Raw genomic sequence first — 18,847 nt, 5'->3', positions numbered from 1 at the left:
AACTCTTGTGCTATGGGTGTCCTGTTAAGGAATTTGGAGCCTGATCCCACAATATGTAGATCGTAGCCAACTTTTTCTTCTATCATACGCAGAGTCTCTGATTTGATATCAAGGTCCTTGATCCATTTTGAGCTAATTTTTGTGCATGGTGAGAGGAGGGGATTCAGTTTCATTTTGTTGCATATGGATTTCCAGTTTTCCCAACACCATTTGTTGAAAATGCTATCCTTCCTCCATTGCATGCTTTTAGCCCCTTTATCGAATATAAGATAGTTGTAACTTTGTGGATTAGTCTCTGTATCCTCTATTCTGTACCATTGGTCTACCCGCCTGTTTTGGTACCAGTACCATGCTGTTTTTGTTACTATTGCTCTGTAGTATAGTTTGAAATCTGGTATTGCTATACCACCTGATTCACACTTCCTGCTTAGAATTGCTTTTGCTATTCTGGGTCTTTTATTTTTCCATATGAATTTCATGATTGCTTTATCTATTTCTACAAGCAATGCCATTGGAATTTTGATTGGCATTTCATTAAACCTATAGAGGACTTTTGGTAATATCGCCATTTTTATGATGTTAGTTCTGCCTATCCATGAACAGGGTATATCTTTCCATCTTCTAAGATCTTCTTCTACTTCTCTTTTTAGGGATCTGTAGTTTTCATTGTATAAATCTTTCACCTCTTTTGTTAGGTTGATTCCCAAGTATTTTATTTTTTTTGAGGATATTGTGAATGGAGTGGTTTTCCTTATTTCCATTTCAGAGGTTTTGTTGCTGATATACAGAAATGCCTTTGATTTGTGCGTGTTGATTTTATATCCTGCCACTTTGCTGAATTCATTTATTAGTTCTAGTAGTTTTTTTGTAGACCATTTTGGGTCTTCTAGGTATAGAATCATGTCATCTGCAAATAGTGATAATTTAAGTTCTTCCTTTCCAATTTTTATGCCTTTAATTTCTTTCGTTTGTCTAATTGCTCTGGCCAGTGTTTCGAGAACTATATTGAATAGAAGTGGTGATAGAGGGCATCCCTGTCTTGTTCCTGATTTTAAGGGGAATGCCTTCAATTTTTCTCCATTCAGAATGATGCAAGCCTGGGGCTTAGCGTAAATAGCTTTTACAATATCAAGGTAAGTTCCTGTTATCCCTAGTTTTTCTAATGTTTTGAACATAAAGGGATGCTGTACTTTGTCGAATGCTTTTTCTGCGTCTATCGAGATGATCATATGGTTCTTATCTTTAAGTCTATTGATATGGTGAATTACATTTATTGATTTCCGTATATTGAACCATCCCTGCATCCCAGGGATGAATCCTACTTGATCATGGTGCACAATTTTTTTGATGTGTCTTTGTATCCGATTCGCCAGAATTTTATTGAGGATTTTTGCATCTAGGTTCATCAGAGATATTGGTCTGTAGTTTTCTTTCTTTGCTGTGTCTTTGTCTGGTTTCGGAATCAATGTGATGTTGGCCTCATAGAATGAATTTGGAAGGACTCCCTCTTTTTCTATTTCCTGGAATAACTTGAAAAGTATTGGTATTAATTCTTCTTTAAAGGTTTTGTAAAACTCCGCTGTATACCCATCCGGTCCTGGGCTTTTCTTGGTTGGTAGTCTTTTGATTACTTCTTCAATTTCATCCATTGATATTGGTCTGTTCAAATCGTGTGTGTCCTCCTGACTCAGTCTGGGCAAATCATATGTCCTAAGAAATTTATCGATGTCTTCACTATCTTCTATTTTATTGGAATATAGGTTTTCAAAATAGTTTCTAATTGTCTTCTGTATTTCTGTGGCGTCTGTTGTGATATTGCCTTTTTCATCCCTTATGTTAGTAATTTGAGTTCTCTCTCTTCTTCTCTTCGTTAGCATGGCTAAAGGTTTGTCTATCTTGTTTATTTTTTCAAAGAACCAACTTTTAGTTTTGTTAATTTTTTCGATAGTTTCTTTTGTTTCAATTTCATTGATTTCCGCTCTGATTTTAATTATTTCTTGCTTTCTGCTGCATTTGCTATTGTTTTGCTCTTCCTTTTCTAGGGCTTTGAGATGAAGTGTGAGCTCATTTATTTGTTGGTTTTTCCTTTTTTTGAGGACTGATCTCCAGGCGATGAATTTCCCTCTTAAAACTGCTTTCATTGTGTCCCATAGATTCCGATAGGTTGTGTCTTTTATCTCTAAGAATTTTTTGATTTCCTCCTTTATGTCTTCTGTAACCCTTTGATCATTCAGTAACATATTGTTCATTTTCCATGTGATATTGGATTTTCCCTTCCTTCTTTTATCATTAATTTCCAGTTTCAATCCATTATGATCAGATAAAATGCATGGTATAATCTCTACCCCTTTATATTTATTGAGGGTTGCCCTATGGCATAATATATGGTCTATTTTTGAGAAGGATCCATGTGCTGCTGAGAAAAAAGTATATCCATTCGATGATGGTTGGTATATTCTATATATGTCAGTTAAGTCTAGGTTATTGATTGTGGTATTGAGGTCTATAGTTTCTTTATTCAACTTTTGCTTGGAGGATCTGTCCAATGGTGAGAGAGGTGTGTTGAAGTCACCCATAATTATTGTGTTGTGGTCTATTTGATTCTTGAACTTGAGGAGAATTTGTTTTATAAACTTCGAAGCGCCATTATTTGGTGCATAAATATTGATAATTGTTATGTCTTGTTGTTTAATGGTTCCTTTTAACAGTATATAATGTCCTTCCTTATCCCTTTGGATTAACTTAGTCTTGAAGTCGATTTTATTCGATATGAGGATGGCCACCCCTGCTTGCTTGCGAGGAGCGTGTGCGTGGTATATTTTTTCCCAACCTTTCACCTTTAGCCTGTGTATGTCTTTTCCAGTCAGGTGAATCTCCTGGAGACAGCATATTGTTGGATTTGTTTTTTTGATCCATGTTACCAGCCTATGTCGCTTTATTGGAGTGTTTAAACCATTAATGTTTAGAGTTACTATTGATATATGGTTTGTACTTCCAGCCATATTTGATTATTTATCTCGTTTTTTTTTTTTTAATTGCGTTTGTTTCACCATGATTAGTTTCCCCCCCTCCGTCTGTCTTTACTGAGGTACTTCCCACTGTTGGCTTTGGTTATTGTTTTCCGTTTCTTCCTCGTGAAGTGTTTTGCTCAAGATGCTTTGCAACGCTGGTTTTCTGGCTGCAAATTCTTTTAGTTTTTGTTTATCGTGAAAGATTTTTATTTCATTGTCGTATCTGAAGCTTAATTTTGCTGGGTACAGAATTCTTGGTTGGCATCCATTGTCTTTCAGTGTTTGAAACACGTTATTCCAGGATCTTCTCGCTTTCAGCGTCTGAGTTGAGAAGTCCGTTGTTAACCTTATTGGTTTACCCCTGAATGTAATCTTTCTCTTTTCTCTTGTAGCTTTTAATATTTTCTCTTTGTTCTGTATATTGGATATCTTCATAACAATGTGTCTTGGCGTTGGTCTACTGTGATTTTGTATGTTCGGTGTCCTGTATGCATCTACAATTTGAATATCTGTTTCCTTTTTTAATTCTGGAAAGTTTTCTGTGATTATTTCATCTAGTAGATTACTCATTCCCCTTGTTTGAATCTCTATCCCTTCCTCTATCCCAATGACTCTTAAATTTGTTTTTTTTATATTATCACATATCTCTTGTATGCTTCTCTCATGATTTTTAACCAGCCTATCTGAGATGGCTAGCCTCTTTTCCAGATGATATATTTTGTCTTCATTATCTGATGTTCTAGCTTCTACTTGCTCCACTCTATTAATGATACTCTCATTTGAGTTTTTAATTTGGTTTATGGTTTGTTTCATTTCTAAGATTATGGTTTGATTCTTTTTTATAGTCTCTATCTTCTGATAAAGATGCTTAACTTCTTCCTTTATCTGTTTGTGTAATACATTCTCAATGTGTTCTTTCGCTGCTTGAATTTGCTGTCTTGTATCCTCTTTAAGGTTCCGTTCCATCTGTCTCAGGTGTTCCATGAGTTCTTTATATGACCATTTTTCTGGTGGTTCTATATCCTCCTGAATATTTAGGCTGCCCTGCATTGTTTGCACTCCTTTTCTTCCTTGCTTTTTCATGCTGTTCATATTGTTTCTTGTTCTGTTTGACTGCTGAGTTACTGTTTACTCCTATAAATATATTTGAAGCTTGGGAGGAAAGGTATTAGAAGGGATGGGTAGAAGTCACTAAAGAGAATAAGAGTAAGCAGGTAGAATTCAAGGAAGGGGGAATAAGAAAATTAAAAAGAGATGTAAAGACAGGAGAAAAGAAGGATAGAAAAGAATAGAAGATTAAAAGGGATTTAAAGAGAAATAATAATAGTAGAAATGGAAAATGAGATTTAAAAAATAGAATAAAATAAAATAAGATGGATTAAAAAACATTTAAAAAGACAGTAAAAAAAAAAAAAATTTATAAATGCAGTCCTAGAGTTCGATTAACTGCTCTTCCAGTGGGTGGAGCTATGCCCACCAGGCCAAGTTTCTCCTCTCAGTAGGCGGGAGTCAATCACTGTGCAGCGGTACTTCCTCCAGGATTGGGCGGGTCTCCCTTCCTGCTGTTCGCTGTGTGGGCGGGGCCTTTTGCAGAGCTGGTCAGGGGTCGTTTGCAGCACTGGGTTGGCAGGTGGAGGGTGGTCGTCTGCAGCTCCAAACCACCAGAGGAGGTTCACAGAGTCGGGCCCTCGGGGCCGGGCAGGCAGTGTTTGCTCCCCCACTCACTGCAAGGGTGTAGGCAGCGGCCGCTTGGCGGTAGCCAGCGGCGGTTCACAGAGCTGGTCTGCGGGGAGCCCAAGCAGCCAAGCAGGCAGCGCCAGCTCCCAAGTTCACTGCGCCGTGTGAGCAGTGGCTGGTTGAGGTTCACCAAGCCAGCCCGGGGGAGGGAGGGGGGACAGGCAGACAGCCAGCAACTGCTCCCAAGTTCGATGTTACGTGTGGGCGGTTCACAAAGCCGGGCTGCGGGGACCCAGGCAGGCCGCTCCTGCTCCTAAACTCGATGCCACGTGTGGGCGGTGGTCGGCTTGGGTTCACAGGGCCCACCCGCGGGGGTCCAGGCAGGCAGCAATGGTTCCCAAGAACAATGCAGCGTGTGGCCTGCGCCAGCTGCGATTCAGAGAGCCAGCTCGCAGGGCCCGGGCAGGTCGCTCCTGCTCCTAAACTCGCTGCCGCTTGTGGGTGGCGGTCGGCTTGGGATCACAGGGCCCGCCCGTGGATCCAGGCAGGCAGCAATGGTTCCCTTGTTGGGATTTTTTAATATTTGTTTTAATCATGTGTTGTGTGGGTCCTAGCTCTGCTTCTCTCAGGAATGTTCCTTGAGGTGAGACCTTCTCTTCTTGGCCATTGCAGTTGCTTCTTGCTTTGGTCTTCTCCAGAGACATCCCCAGTCATTCTTGCCTCCTTGCTTTTTGAGCATTAGTCATGTATCTAGTTGTTTCCTCAAACACTTAATCTTTTATTTTTGTCTCTTCCCATGTTTGTGGCATAAGGAAAAGAACTTGTCTTCCACTTTTTCTACTTCCACTTATTTTCTTACATCTCCTAACACTGTTCTGAGTACAAAATAGATGCTCAATGGCTAGATTTGGTTGATTATTGCAATTTCACATTGCACGTTTACCTGTGGCTTTTCAGTCCTGGCTCCTGCTCTTTGGATATCTGGTTTGGCATCATTATTGAAAGCTTTCCCTTTTGTCTGAATTTAATGAAAACCTTCTCTTCTGCTGTCATTTCAACATGTTGCCCACATTTCATTACATTTGGACTTCAGTGGGGGAGCTCACGTAATCCTTCTGTGAAAGCGGCTTGGCACATTCCTGTGACTTCTCTTTATCTTCTTGCCTTTTGGTTTCCTCACCTCCTAACCTAAGCAAGTGTGTTAAGCCACACAAACCCTTTTAAATGGAACTGCTTCTGGCTTGTAGCCCTCTCAGCTACCAGCAGAACAAATTGGGACTAGATAAGGAGTCCCCGGAATAGACTTTTTTGAAGGAATTAATCTTGGAGGCCATTCTAATGAACCATCTTAACAGTGATTTCTTAAATGAAGTTTTTATTAAAATCCATAAATATTAAGAAAATTCATGAAATGTAATTCTCTATATCACCTAAAGTGGAATAGGTAAACTTTCTGTGTTATGACTAAGTTCTTCATTCTAATGATGTAGATTTACATGCGTTTATAAAACAGGTAATGTTTCAGTTTGTTTTGCATCTTGGACACATACGGAGTCAAGCTAGATATTTAAGTGTTACCAAATCTTAGCAGAAATTGTATTTACTATTTCTGTGAAAAATAAATAAGCTTCACATTATATGTGAAACATTTTATATATATAATATTATGTATATATATATTTATATACACATACATGTAAGAAATTAAAACAATGTAGCAAAGCTCAAATAAGAACTAAATATTGCTGAAGTTTCATCAGCAAGTTCTAAAATCTCTGTGCATAGGCTTTTTTTTTTACATAAGTATGGTTCTGTAACTTTTTATTCAATAATATATTGGAATATTATAGTTCCTTGTGCTTAAACATAGATCTAATTCATAATTTTTGAAAGGCAGTACAGTATCTCTTTGTATCATAATTTACTGACCCATTTCTTCGATGAATACTTTTTTCTTATGAAATTTTTTGTATACATACATTCACACTCATGACTTTATCTCTGTACCATAAATTCCTAGAATATACTTCTAGATTAAAGGATGTGCCTATTAGATAGTTTGATATACAAACTGCCTTCCAGAATTTTACCATGTTATCCAACTCCTAAGAGTATATGTAGTCATCTTTTTTGTTGCTGTTGTTGTTATATTTTTATTTATTTATTTTTCTATGGTGCTGAGGATCGAACCCAGTGTCTTGCAATGCAAGGCCAGTACTCCACTGATCTACAGCCCCAGCCCCATATGGTTACCTTTTAAAGAGACTTGTCAGATTGTGGCCAGGTGGCTTCTTCCAGCAGAATTCCTGATATCCTTGATGGGGGTTCCCATAATCTAGCATGGAATGTTTGCAGATTTGAAAACTAGAGCTTCTTCATTTTGTCCAGAGTAGTGCTGTTGTTTTGAGGATTGACTCTCTCCCTGTCACAGGAAACCTGAGGCTGAATCATTCTTTAAAGAGGGGACCCATGTCCTTTGTTCTTTTTGGGAAATTGAGGTATTTGATGATCCAGATAATTCAATTGCTAGTTCCCTTGGGAATCATAAAATCTTAGGAAAGGGATGAGGCTATCCTTGAGAGAAATTTACCTCTACTTATCACGCAGTATATCTGTACTTGCATTTAAGGCAAAGTCAATAAATTTCTCTTTTGCAGAGAACTGGATGAACACTAATGAAAATTTCCTCCTTTCCTGACTTATTGCTGGGCTGGAGTGACATTGCTGCAGTTAATATAGCTTTTTTGCCATTGGCCAGATTAAAGCTCTAACTGGTTCCCTATCAATCCTGAGGCTATGTGCTCTGATCACTTGATGGAAGCATAAGAAATACACTAATTTTGTTGATTACACTAAAATACACACACATGTATGTACACACACATACATGCACACACACACATTTGTTTGTTCATTTATTTAATGTAATTAATTTGGAAGTAACAGGCATTTACATGTTAGAATATTCAAAAGGACAAAAGATTTATGGTGAAGATGTCCCTTTATCCCCCTGTATCTACCTACTCATTTCTTTCCCTGCAAGCATCCAGTTTTATGAGTTCCATGAACGACTTTCAAGGGCGATTCCATTCCTACAAAAGTGAACATATATATTCTTTTATACATATTATTTTGAATGTCTATATAATACTCAACAATTCTTAATATTTAATATATATCACTTAAAGCCTTTTTACACAAATGTATCCTAGTGCTTTGTGTTTTGAATTCCTGTACTTTGACCATGGGTGGTTACAGTCAGTGGCTCCTCAATCCCCTTCTCTGCCTAGGCCTTTGGACCTCCTTGCTGCTCTGCTCTGTGGACATGCTAAGGGCACCCACACAGGGCTTTGCATTGCTGTTTCCTTCACCTGAAGCTCTTTGACTGTGGTATCTATCTTCATGGTTCATTCCTTCATCTTAGTTATCTTTCCTCCAATGATTCCTCAGGGAGGCCTTCACCGAGCCCCTAATTTTGCACTTACCCACAATGCTCTCTTCTTTCTCTTGTGCTGTATTTTTCTCTGCAACATTTTTCACCACCGAACTTCATATTTTAATATGTGCTATTTTTTTTTCTTTTTCTTTTTCTTTTTTTTTTTTCTTATCTGGCAGCATCTCTTCTCTCTCTCGCCACAAAATGAAAGGGCAGAATAGTTCATGGCTGGATCCCCAGTGCTTAGATCCAGAACCTTGAACGTTACAAGTGTTCAATAAATCCAAGGAATGAATTTGAAAGAGAAAATTACAAGTTAATTGAGGAAGATGTAAAGTCTAATAACAAGATTCATAAATGGAGAATGACTGCCTTAATATATTTGAATTCTTTGTGTCAGTACTCTGAGATATTATTCTTGTTCTCCTTACTCACTGAGATTGAACTTCTGGATTTGATATGAAATGGAAATACTAGAAGTCACCTGCTTTATGTGATGAGACTGTAAATAGCACTGAGTAAAATAGTAAGATTATAAACAAAAATTAAATCAAACATCCCTATCACCTGATAGTCAATAGTTTCAGCTGCTGAAATTTTTGATTCCTGCTCTTTCTTAGACCTAGGACTTGAGATGCATGTAAAAGACAACTAACATGCCCATTGTTTTTGGACTTATAAGAAGACAATTAGGTGACACAGATACAGCTTCATATCACTTGAAATTGTCTGATTAGCTGTGACAGCTTCAGTGAGAGAAACAGAAAGGACTCCGGAATTCCTAAACAGCTATTCAGTCAGGTGTATTCCCATCAGAGCAACAATCTGCTCATGACACTCATTTGCACTGCCACTTCTGCTCTGCTGATTGTCAAGGTCCCATCCTCACTGTCTGAGGTTTAGTCTGATAAGAGACATCCAAGAATGAACTGTGCACCCATAGAGATCTGGTATTATCAAAAGGTGGTATGTAAGTGTGTTGCCAATATTAGTTCCTTAATAAAAATGGTTTGCTTAAAAAAAAAAAAATCCTTACCATTCTAGAGTCAAACCACATTCTTCATCTGCCAAGTGACAATTGATGTACTCCTCTCTCGATAAACTTTGAAAGCTTTTTCACCATCATTGTTATTCTTATATTCCAGTATTGTCATAGTTAGAGTAGATTCTGGTTAATGCTAGTCGTATGTTTGTGACACAGTCAGTTTCGACATACTGTTTTCCTGCAGACAGCACCGGAAGGCAGATTGCCATAAAATGAAATCAGACTAGCTGTGCGGTGTTGTCACTGTTGATTCTGATTTCATGAGAAATTGTTAAATGAGCAGGGAAAGGTGATGGAAACTGATGAATGGTGTGCTGGGGCTCAGCCAGGTGGGCAGGAGAAAGAGTGCAAAGGAGCAAAAGTGAACATTACTAATTTCTGATCAAATGTCTGCATTAGGGAAGAGTGGTGCGGCGTATGACTCGATGGTTTGTAATGTGGATGAGGTCAGACTGTCAACAAGTAAGCAAGTCTTTCCTCAGAAAATTGTTTTTTCAAAAAATGTTATTTTGGTCTCTTTGTTTCTTTTAGGAGATCTCCATCTTTTAGTGCTGAAATGTCTACCTTATTAAAAAAAATGCTTTTTGGATAGAAATAAGGTTCTTTTCAAACTTTAAATGTTTTTTTTTTTAAAGACACTTATTACAAATTTTCACTTATGCTTAGAAAATTATGTTTTCATGGATTTGTCTTTAATATATATAATCTAAATTCCTAATCAATTATGTGAGAAATTTATAAGTACGATATAATTTGAAATTTCAATGTATATCTAAAATCTGGTTTCCAAAGTTTTAATTGTCCACGTTCACTGTCATGGTTAGAAAAGGCAAGATATTTTTTTCTTCAATTGATTTGGATATGCAAAGTGATATGAACCTAAATAAGAGGTCAGACAAATAAAACTTAGATAGAATAGTAATACTAGCCAAATTTTATGGCTTATTGACAGACGTGCCACACATTATGTTAAGTGATTTATAGATCTTAGTTTATTTAAACTTCAAAATAATGTTTTGAACTGGTTGCTATGATTATCACTGGCTTACAGATGAGGACACTGAGCCCTTGTGCTTGACCTTAATCTCAAGGTTGACCAGTAGTTGGTGAGACCACTAGCTGTCAGACCTAGACATCCTGGAAGAACATCCCTGTACTCTTACCTACTGAACGTATTGCACAGACCAAGTCAAACCGGAACACAATTAGCTATTGGGAATGATAATTAAGGTGTTAGGACACTTTTTTTTTTTTGGAAAGATCCAGGTTGTCCATCCTAGAAATTATACCATAGTAATGGCAATTAAGTATTTCATGTACTTTTGATTTTTCTGAGAGATAATGTGTAGCAACAATATAATTTTAAATAATTTAAGAAATTGTCTCATCAGAGTTGTAATTTCAGAAAAAAAGGTCTAGTAGAGATCATACACTGATGATCATTTCTTTCTTTTGGCATAAACATTGGTAAATGGTGACCCCATTTTTCAATCTCTCCTCTCTTTTCTACCTCTGGAACTAGTGGGTTAGGTGAGAATCTTTTACCTGAATTATGACAGAGACTCCAAATGGTCTTTCTGAAAATCCGATTTCTCCAAACTACTGTTTATCTTCACAAAGAAACCAACAAAAAATATTCTGTACCATACATCACTAAAATTGCTTTTAATCTTTTAGGTTAATTATAGACCTCACTGATAATCAAGGAAAAGTGCAGACCTTGCCAAGTAAAGTCAACTTTATACATTACTCAGTATTTCCTGGAACTTCTTATTAGGGATTTCTAAAATCTGATCTCCAGCTTGCCTCCTTCTCTGCTATCCCACTGTATTTATTACTCCAAATGTTTTGCACTTGTGCTTCATTGAACTTTTCATTGTTTCTCATGCTTGGAAAAATTTTTAAACCCCCTTCTCTTTCAAACAGTCTCTTAATAACCTGGGATAGATTCTAAGCTGGAATAAAGATAGATTTTATGACACGGTACTTGCTCAGACTGTCAAACCTGGTTATTGAAGCTCAGAAGCACTACTTAGCTGACTGCAATCTCAACGTCAACATTGGTAAAATGACAATCATAATATTATTTTGCAGAGTTTTGGTGAAATTTTTTTTTGTAAACTTTTAAAATGACCAATGTAAAGGGATGTTACTCAATAAATATATATGTCTTACTCAATTCCACATCAATTGTAACCTTCTGTGTGAATCCTGACATACCCCTCTCACCTCCACTTCCTACATCCCCATCTCCCACTACAGTAAGTGTATTTTTGGGTTTTCTTTTCTGTGTACCTGCAGCACCCAAGGGTGGATACCTTTACACTTGCAGCATTTCTTGGAATTGACATGTTTCTTGCTTGTGTCTCCATCTAGATCAGTAGTTATGATCTCAGCCTGCACATTGAAATAACCCAGGGAGTGCTAAAAAATAAATGGTTGCAATCTTAATCAAGACTTAAGCAGAAAAAAATTTTTTGTTTTCTCTAAGTCTAGCTATTGCTTTAGACAACTTCCTACCTACACATTTATGTGTTTGTTATTTTTTCTTTTTATTATTAGGGTTTCAAAAGCTATATTAGCTAGGTGGTTTTAACCAATAAATCTACTTAAAAAGGTGCCTAAATACTTAGACCTGAAATTAGCCATCTACTTGCTACTATAAAATGTCTTATTTTGGACTACTGTATATAATCCTGTTTTGCACTCCTTTTGAAATATATATGCAGATTTGTATTTAACTTGTGATATTTATTTTTAGTAAACAACAATAATTGTGTTTAGCCATAAATATATGTATATTATACTGCCTTGAGAAAAAAAAATCAAGGGACTTGTGGCATAAAAAGCAATAGCCCTTGTAATTTGTTGAAATTAACTTTTTCCCAGAATAGCTGGTAGTACTATTCAGAATGCTAAATGGAAGCTGATACTTAATAAAATGTTTCCTTTCACGTAGTAAATAGTGTCAGTGCACCATAACTGGTAAAATCAGCTTTCTTATCTAAATGTAAAAGATTTATAAGTTTATTTGTGGTAGGGTTTGATTTCTGGATGGCCTCTAGACATTACGCTGAGTTCTGGGTAAAGGAAGCAGATTCCTATCTTCTCTGATAAAAAGGATCATGACTTCATTACCTCAGTAGTGGCTTAGAAATTGAAATGTTATCAGCTTAACACAAAGAAAGAAAATGCATTACAAAAATGTCTCTAACTGTTGGGGGATTTTGGTAGTGGAAATGCATTGGCTAGATATTTTTTATTGAGATAAAATATGGTTGGCCCTGGGTCTATATTTAATGCCCATACAATGTTATTTTCTCTTAGGTAATCAGCTCTGATGCGGGATCTACTGTTTCCTTCTGGATGATAGACACTGGGCAGAAAATCAAACAGTTTACTGGTTGCCATGGCAATGCAGAAATCAGCACTATGGCCCTCGATGCAAATGAGACACGGCTTTTGACTGGCAGCACAGATGGTACTGTAAAGGTGCGAACCCAAGGATGCTTTTTCTATCCAGATATGGGAAGGCTAAAATTCTGTGAGAGGAGATGCAGCTACAGATTCACTCGTTTTTGCCTTTTTGGCCCTGCAAGGAGAACCATGGGACAAGATGAGAGCTAAATAACTTAAACTATCTCACAGAAAAGCTGCTAGGAAAATAAACCTCTGTGGAAAAATGAATAAATGACTTTTCTGAATAAATTATTTAGAATAAAGACACAACTTGGCTTGCTTATTTCAGAAAGCCTTTTTCAGTGTACTGGATAAGGGACTACTTTGGGGAATAAGAGACCTGAATAATTTTCACATGCTTCAGCTAATGTCTCTAGGCTTCTTTTTCCTAAGTTTATAAAATAAGAAATTAGGGCAACTTAAGTAAACTTTTAAAAATGGCACAGATGCAGATTTTTTCAGAAAATAAATATATAAAGTGATTCTACTTAATAATTTACATTTTTGTTTTATAAAAAAAAATGGAGAGTAGAAAAGGATAGTAGAAAAAAAATTGTCATCTCATTTAGTATCCATCCTAAACTGACACTATCTTATTGCTTACAATTTTCTTATTTGTAACTGCTATTCATTTATTTTGGGAGAAAGGTGATATATTACTTTGCAAAATGATCTTATTTTTGTGCAAAGCTAGATGCTTGCTATGTGAAATCATGCCCACCAGTGACTCTTCTCTGCTTTCTTCAGCATAGAGAATCATGCTGGTGTGAGTGGAAATGGCTTGTCATGCTTAGAGGAAACAGAAGGCAGTTTCTTGAATAAATACTGAATGGTCCTCAAACCAGAATAATTGGGGTCAGAAAGATTGTAGACCACCTCCCATGGCAGTCTATGAAAGGGATGCCGTGATAGGTGTGTGGCACATCCAGATAAGCTGTTGGGCAGGGTCACTAGAGCTTGTTGGATATGTAGCTAGAATATCCCGGGAATAGGGGATGAGTACTCATGGGGATTCCAGGCTGGCAACCGTTACTATGAGGGAGTTGCTATGGTGGCTTCATGGGGAGAATCTCTAGAAAATCAGCAGAACTTGGTTCTGGAAAGGATAAAGGAATAAGCATGAACTAGGAACTTGGGTTTAAGGAAAGACAACAAGATTGCAGGAGATGGTAAGATGTACAATGGTACCAAACAATCCCAATCCCAATAACTTAGGTGAAATAAAACAGAAATAAATGGAACTGGAGTGTTAGGTTGTGGTGTAGGCAAAATGGACTCAGCAATTTCTCATTTTCCAGTCCTGTGGTATGAGATTGAACTCAATAAGGATGCAAGTAGAATAGGTCCCATATAACTTTATCTTGGAAAGTAACTGACTATTGTCTAGGGTAAGGCAGAACTTGTAGATGCAGATAAAATTATCCCAGATAATTAGTAGGACTTGGGACATACAGATCTTTGCAATATTTACTTGTGTGAATTATTTTAGTCATGTTTAGAGAAAAAGAGAATAACATGGGTAAAGAGTAGGTATGCCTCTCAATTCTCTACAGAAGCCTTGACATCTTAGAGATTAATGTGAATTTAGTAATATAATCACTGCTTTTGAAGGTGCATTTATCTTTATCACCATAGCAAAACAGAGTTCTTAAATCTAGCTATCTCTGCATGGGTCATAAAAATCAGGGTTAAGCTGGTCTGGCCGAATTTTATGAAGAAACAAGAGTCAATGACATTTTCCAATCCCATTTTTAATTTAGAATATAAACTCATACCTATGTAATCAAAGATATAAAATTAATGTCCTATACATCGCAGTTTTAAAGGAACTGTTTTTTAAGTTAATTAATATGTTAAGTCATTAATTAAATGTATGTACAATAATTTTTTTGAAATATAGAAGAGATGTGTAGTGGAAAGAAAGTCTTTTTTCTCCTTCCTATTCCCAGCTCCTTTCCTGAGGCTACCACTGTTATTGGTTTCTTGTGCATTTTTCTAGCCTATGAGCACTGTTTGTTTCTTAATGATAACCTACAATGCACACTGTTCTGCATTTTTGCATTTTTCTGTCTTGGACACTTGTTAATATAAATGTGTAGAATAATAATGTTAACTGATTTTCACTGTACGCTTACTATGAATGAGGCATGGTTGCAAGCATTTCATAAGCACACACACACAACTTAATTGTTATTGTTATTGACATCTTAGAGGTTAATGTGAATTTAGTAATGTAATCACTGATATATTAGAAATCATTGTTATTATCCCAATTTTACAGGTGAAGAAACTAGAGCTCCAAGATATAAAGCAACTTACTCAAGGCACCATAACTGACTGAGTTTTGGGAGAGTCTAGAAGCAAGGAAACAATTCCTTTTTATCCTTCTTTTCTTCCTTCCTTCTTTTTTTTTTAATGCTGGGGATGGGCCTTGCACATGAGCTCTACCACTGAGCTATACCCCCAACCTCAATCATCCTTCTTAATGGTTACAATGTATGCCAGTACATACATATTCCATATTCTGATCATTTAGTCACTAATGAGCAATTAGGTTGGTTCAAATTTTTAGCTTTTGTAAACAATGCTGCAAGACAGGTTTGAAAATATGTCATCCCACACCAATTACTGTATCTGTGGGATGATTTCTTAGAAGTTAAAATTTTTAATTAAAGCATATATGCATTTTAATTTTGAGACATACTGTCAACTTGATCTCTTGCTTAACTGCTAGTACAGAACCCAGGGAAACACTTTATTTTATTAACCTAATATAGAAGAAAAGCTGGTTAAAAAAGATGCAAAAGGCTAGGGATACAAGAAGGGGTATGAAGGATCCATGATAACCACCTCTGGGTGTGTGGTGCTCTGGGCACATCTGCATGCTCAGCTATCTGCCATAGAAGCTCCCTGATCCTTGCCCTTGGATTTTTTGTTATGTGGGCATGATCAGTTACATTACAGGTCACTGGTGATCTATTGAGTTTTGAGTCCCTCTCCCTAAGAAGTATTTGGGGCTCAAAGTCCAGACCCTCTAATGTTTTTGTCTTTCCTATGACCAGCTTCCAAATGCTATGCAGGGAACCCAATCTCTGGTCATTTTGTTAGCATGCTACAGTCACTCCTGTCACTCTGAGATCTCAAAGTTTTTATTATTTTTTTTTAACCAAAGAAGGTATAGAAGACTATATATCTTATATTGTGATCTGTGTTGGTAGGTCATCACTTTATATAGTCTTAGGGAGGAAGATCTGGGAAGGCCAGAATGAGTGAATATATAATATGATATAGCATATATGAGATAGTATATATTACATAGACATTAGATTTCACAAATAAATATGTATACACATACACACATATATTTCACAAGGTCATAAAAGTGATAAATAGAATGGTTAAATCAAATTAGAGGATTTTCTTTAATTATTACATAGCCTTACAACTCTAGTTCAGAATGTGAATATGAAGATTTAAAATAATTCTATTATACTGTGTTGTTTTAGTTATTGAAGATAATTTCATTTCCTGCCTAAAAGGCGGTTTTGATTTTTCTTTGAAGGTATGGGACTTCAATGGCTATTGTCACCACACTCTAAATGTTGGGAAAGATGGAGCTGTGGATATTTCACAGATCCTGGTTCTTAAGAAGACAATACTGATAACAGGCTGGGAAAGGTATGGTATGCTTCGTGCAGCTCTGTAGGAAGGTAGAATGGGAATGTTTATATTTTAATCAAAATCTAAAAGGAGAACAACATAGAAATCTTGACTAATTTTAAGTCATTGATGTGATGGTGACCCAGGTGACTGAAATTCATTGGAACTGACTGAGCATTTGGTAAATAAAATATAGTAAGTTCACATAGGTTGAGTAGTAATGGTAAGTGTTACAGGGCTTTCTTCTGGCTTCAGGATTTTGACTTTTTCTTTAAAAATTCCAGATATGAATGTAATAGTGCTTCATGAGCTCCAAAAGTTTTCCAAATTTTAAAGTTAATAAATTCTTTTTTTTCCATAGTTTTTATTGTTGTATTATAATTACATATAATGGGGCTAGGGTGGTAGCTCAGTGGTAGAGCACTCGCCTATCATGTGTGAGGCACTGGATTCAATCCTCAGCACTATATAAAAAAGTAATAAATAAAATAAAGGTATTGTGTCCACCTACAACTAAAAAAATTTAAAAAAATTATACATAATGGTGAGATTTGTTGTCACATAGTCATACATTGCTAAAGTCAATAAATAATGTATGTGTTACATTATTCTAACTGTAAAGGGCACTCCTTCTTCCCTCTCTAGTTACCTATGTTGAGTTGCAGGGCAGGACAGACTTAGCCCAGAGACTTCTGTGTTGGCCTGGTTCATATCACTGCAGAACAGGGCCTTGCATGGCCCACTTACTCTTCTTGTGGAATATTTCTTCCATTTCATTACAAGGAAAATTACTTTTATTTCCTTTTTTTTTCCTGAGAGAACAAAAGGATCATAAACAGGCCTTTTTCTATGCCATTGTATAAGCACTAGGAAAATTAAAGTGTGATATGTTTTGAAAAGATATTGTCCATAAATTCAATAGTTCACAAAATATTGCTCTAACAGGCAATTTGCTCAATGTTATTCATTGTAGAATTATGTTGTTAATGGTCTGAATCTAGGAGTAAGTCAGATTTTATACCTAGAAAACCAGCAGTGTATATTTTTTTCTAGGGCAAATGAGCAAACACTTGAGTAGCAAACATAGTCTCACACATGGCTTCATTTTCAGGGTATTTGGATAATAAGAAAAGAAAGTATAGTACAGATTATTCTACTTGATATTAAGAACTAGTTTAATAATCCTTACCTTTGAAGGACAGGCTTCTACACATCCCTGGGAGCAACCATGATCCATTATCAACCACTCCAAGAGTCTGTGGCCTAAAGACCTCTGTAATTAAGCCGAGGCAATGAATAAGTTTAATTCTCTAACACCACAGCAGGATATTTGGTGGTATCAAGCTGACCCAATTTAAATTTTGAACATAACAAAAGGACATTTAAAACTCTAATTCAGTGTAAATCAAAACTAAGAGATGCTATTTAATTTTTTTTGTTCTTTTAAAGTGTTTTTATTTTATTTAATTTTTATACCATGAAATTTCCTTGTTACAATGAATTTTTTCTGATACATTGAGAGACCATTTTCTTTATTTTTGTTGCTAGCCATAGTTAGAAATTAGCATCAAATAGCTTTAAAAAATTCCTTACAAGGGAAGATTTAAAAGATTATGTGAGGTTATTGAGGGTGGTTTAAAGAAAAATCTGGTATTCTGATCCATGTTAATGGGTCATCACTATGGTCTTAGGGAAAAGATTTGGGAAGAAGGGGGAGGAGAGTAAAAAAGACTTGTCCCTCCTCCATGGTCTTCCAACTTTCCATCCTCCTTAAGGTTGTCAGCTTTTGAAACCCTTTGTTGGAATTAAAAATTGAATCAATACATTATCACTCTTATTATTTCACTTTTATATTGGTAGACTCAAACATTTATATTTCCTGAGTCAGAGGTGTTATGTTAGAATGAATTTTGTATGATCTAAGACAGGATCCTTTTTACCAGGAGGCTCTTAACAAAAGAAGCAAGAAGGCAAACACTGTTTGGTTATAGTTGGGGAAATATGGACTATTAATCCAGCTCCTTAACAGTGATTAGCAAGAAATGACTAGAAGATTGACAGTCAGCTTATTAAGCTTTCTGTAAAGCCCGGGGAGAGCCCGTTAGGTTAAGCTGTAGCTTTAACTTCAGACTCTATCTAAATACAGAGATTGGTTTGATAATTTTGCCCAGGATGGAAAAGAAATTACATTCATTGAGTGAGTAACCTAAAGATACCATTTAATTTATTTTTAGTGCCGTGAAGCAGTAAGCACTTTATACACATTATCTAATTTAATCCTCATCTTTATTTTAGAAGGTAGGTGATATTCTATAGATACCTTGAATATCTGTCTTCAGCTCTTATTTCTCTAAGCTCCCTTTTTTATTTGCTTGCTGGATGTGTCTGACTGTGGCTTCAAATCCAACATGATCTAAAGTGTCTTTTTTGGTCTTAGATTTGGAGCTTCAGTTAATGAAAAGGGATCTGGACTTGTGCCTTATTCTCCCTTTCAACTTAACCTCATAAACAGTAGTCACTAAGTCTTGCCTATTTTTTTAAATATTTTTTTTAGTATTT

General features: G+C 36.2%; 1 protein-coding gene across 1 annotated transcript in view; it reads left to right on the top strand.

The window, feature by feature from the left end:
• Window positions 1-18,847, top strand: part of Wdr49 (WD repeat domain 49) — a 147,908-nt gene that overhangs the window by 69,131 nt on the left and 59,930 nt on the right. Inside the window, exons 9-10 of the mRNA XM_040270037.2 lie at window positions 12,497-12,661; window positions 16,191-16,306. Coding sequence (XP_040125971.2) covers window positions 12,497-12,661; window positions 16,191-16,306 — 281 coding nt within the window. The remainder of the gene's footprint in view (window positions 1-12,496; window positions 12,662-16,190; window positions 16,307-18,847) is intronic.

The sequence above is a fragment of the Ictidomys tridecemlineatus genome, chromosome 3 (genome assembly GCF_052094955.1).
Source record: "Ictidomys tridecemlineatus isolate mIctTri1 chromosome 3, mIctTri1.hap1, whole genome shotgun sequence".
Taxonomy (NCBI): Eukaryota; Metazoa; Chordata; class Mammalia; order Rodentia; family Sciuridae; genus Ictidomys; species Ictidomys tridecemlineatus.
This window is presented reverse-complemented; position numbering and strand designations above follow the sequence as displayed.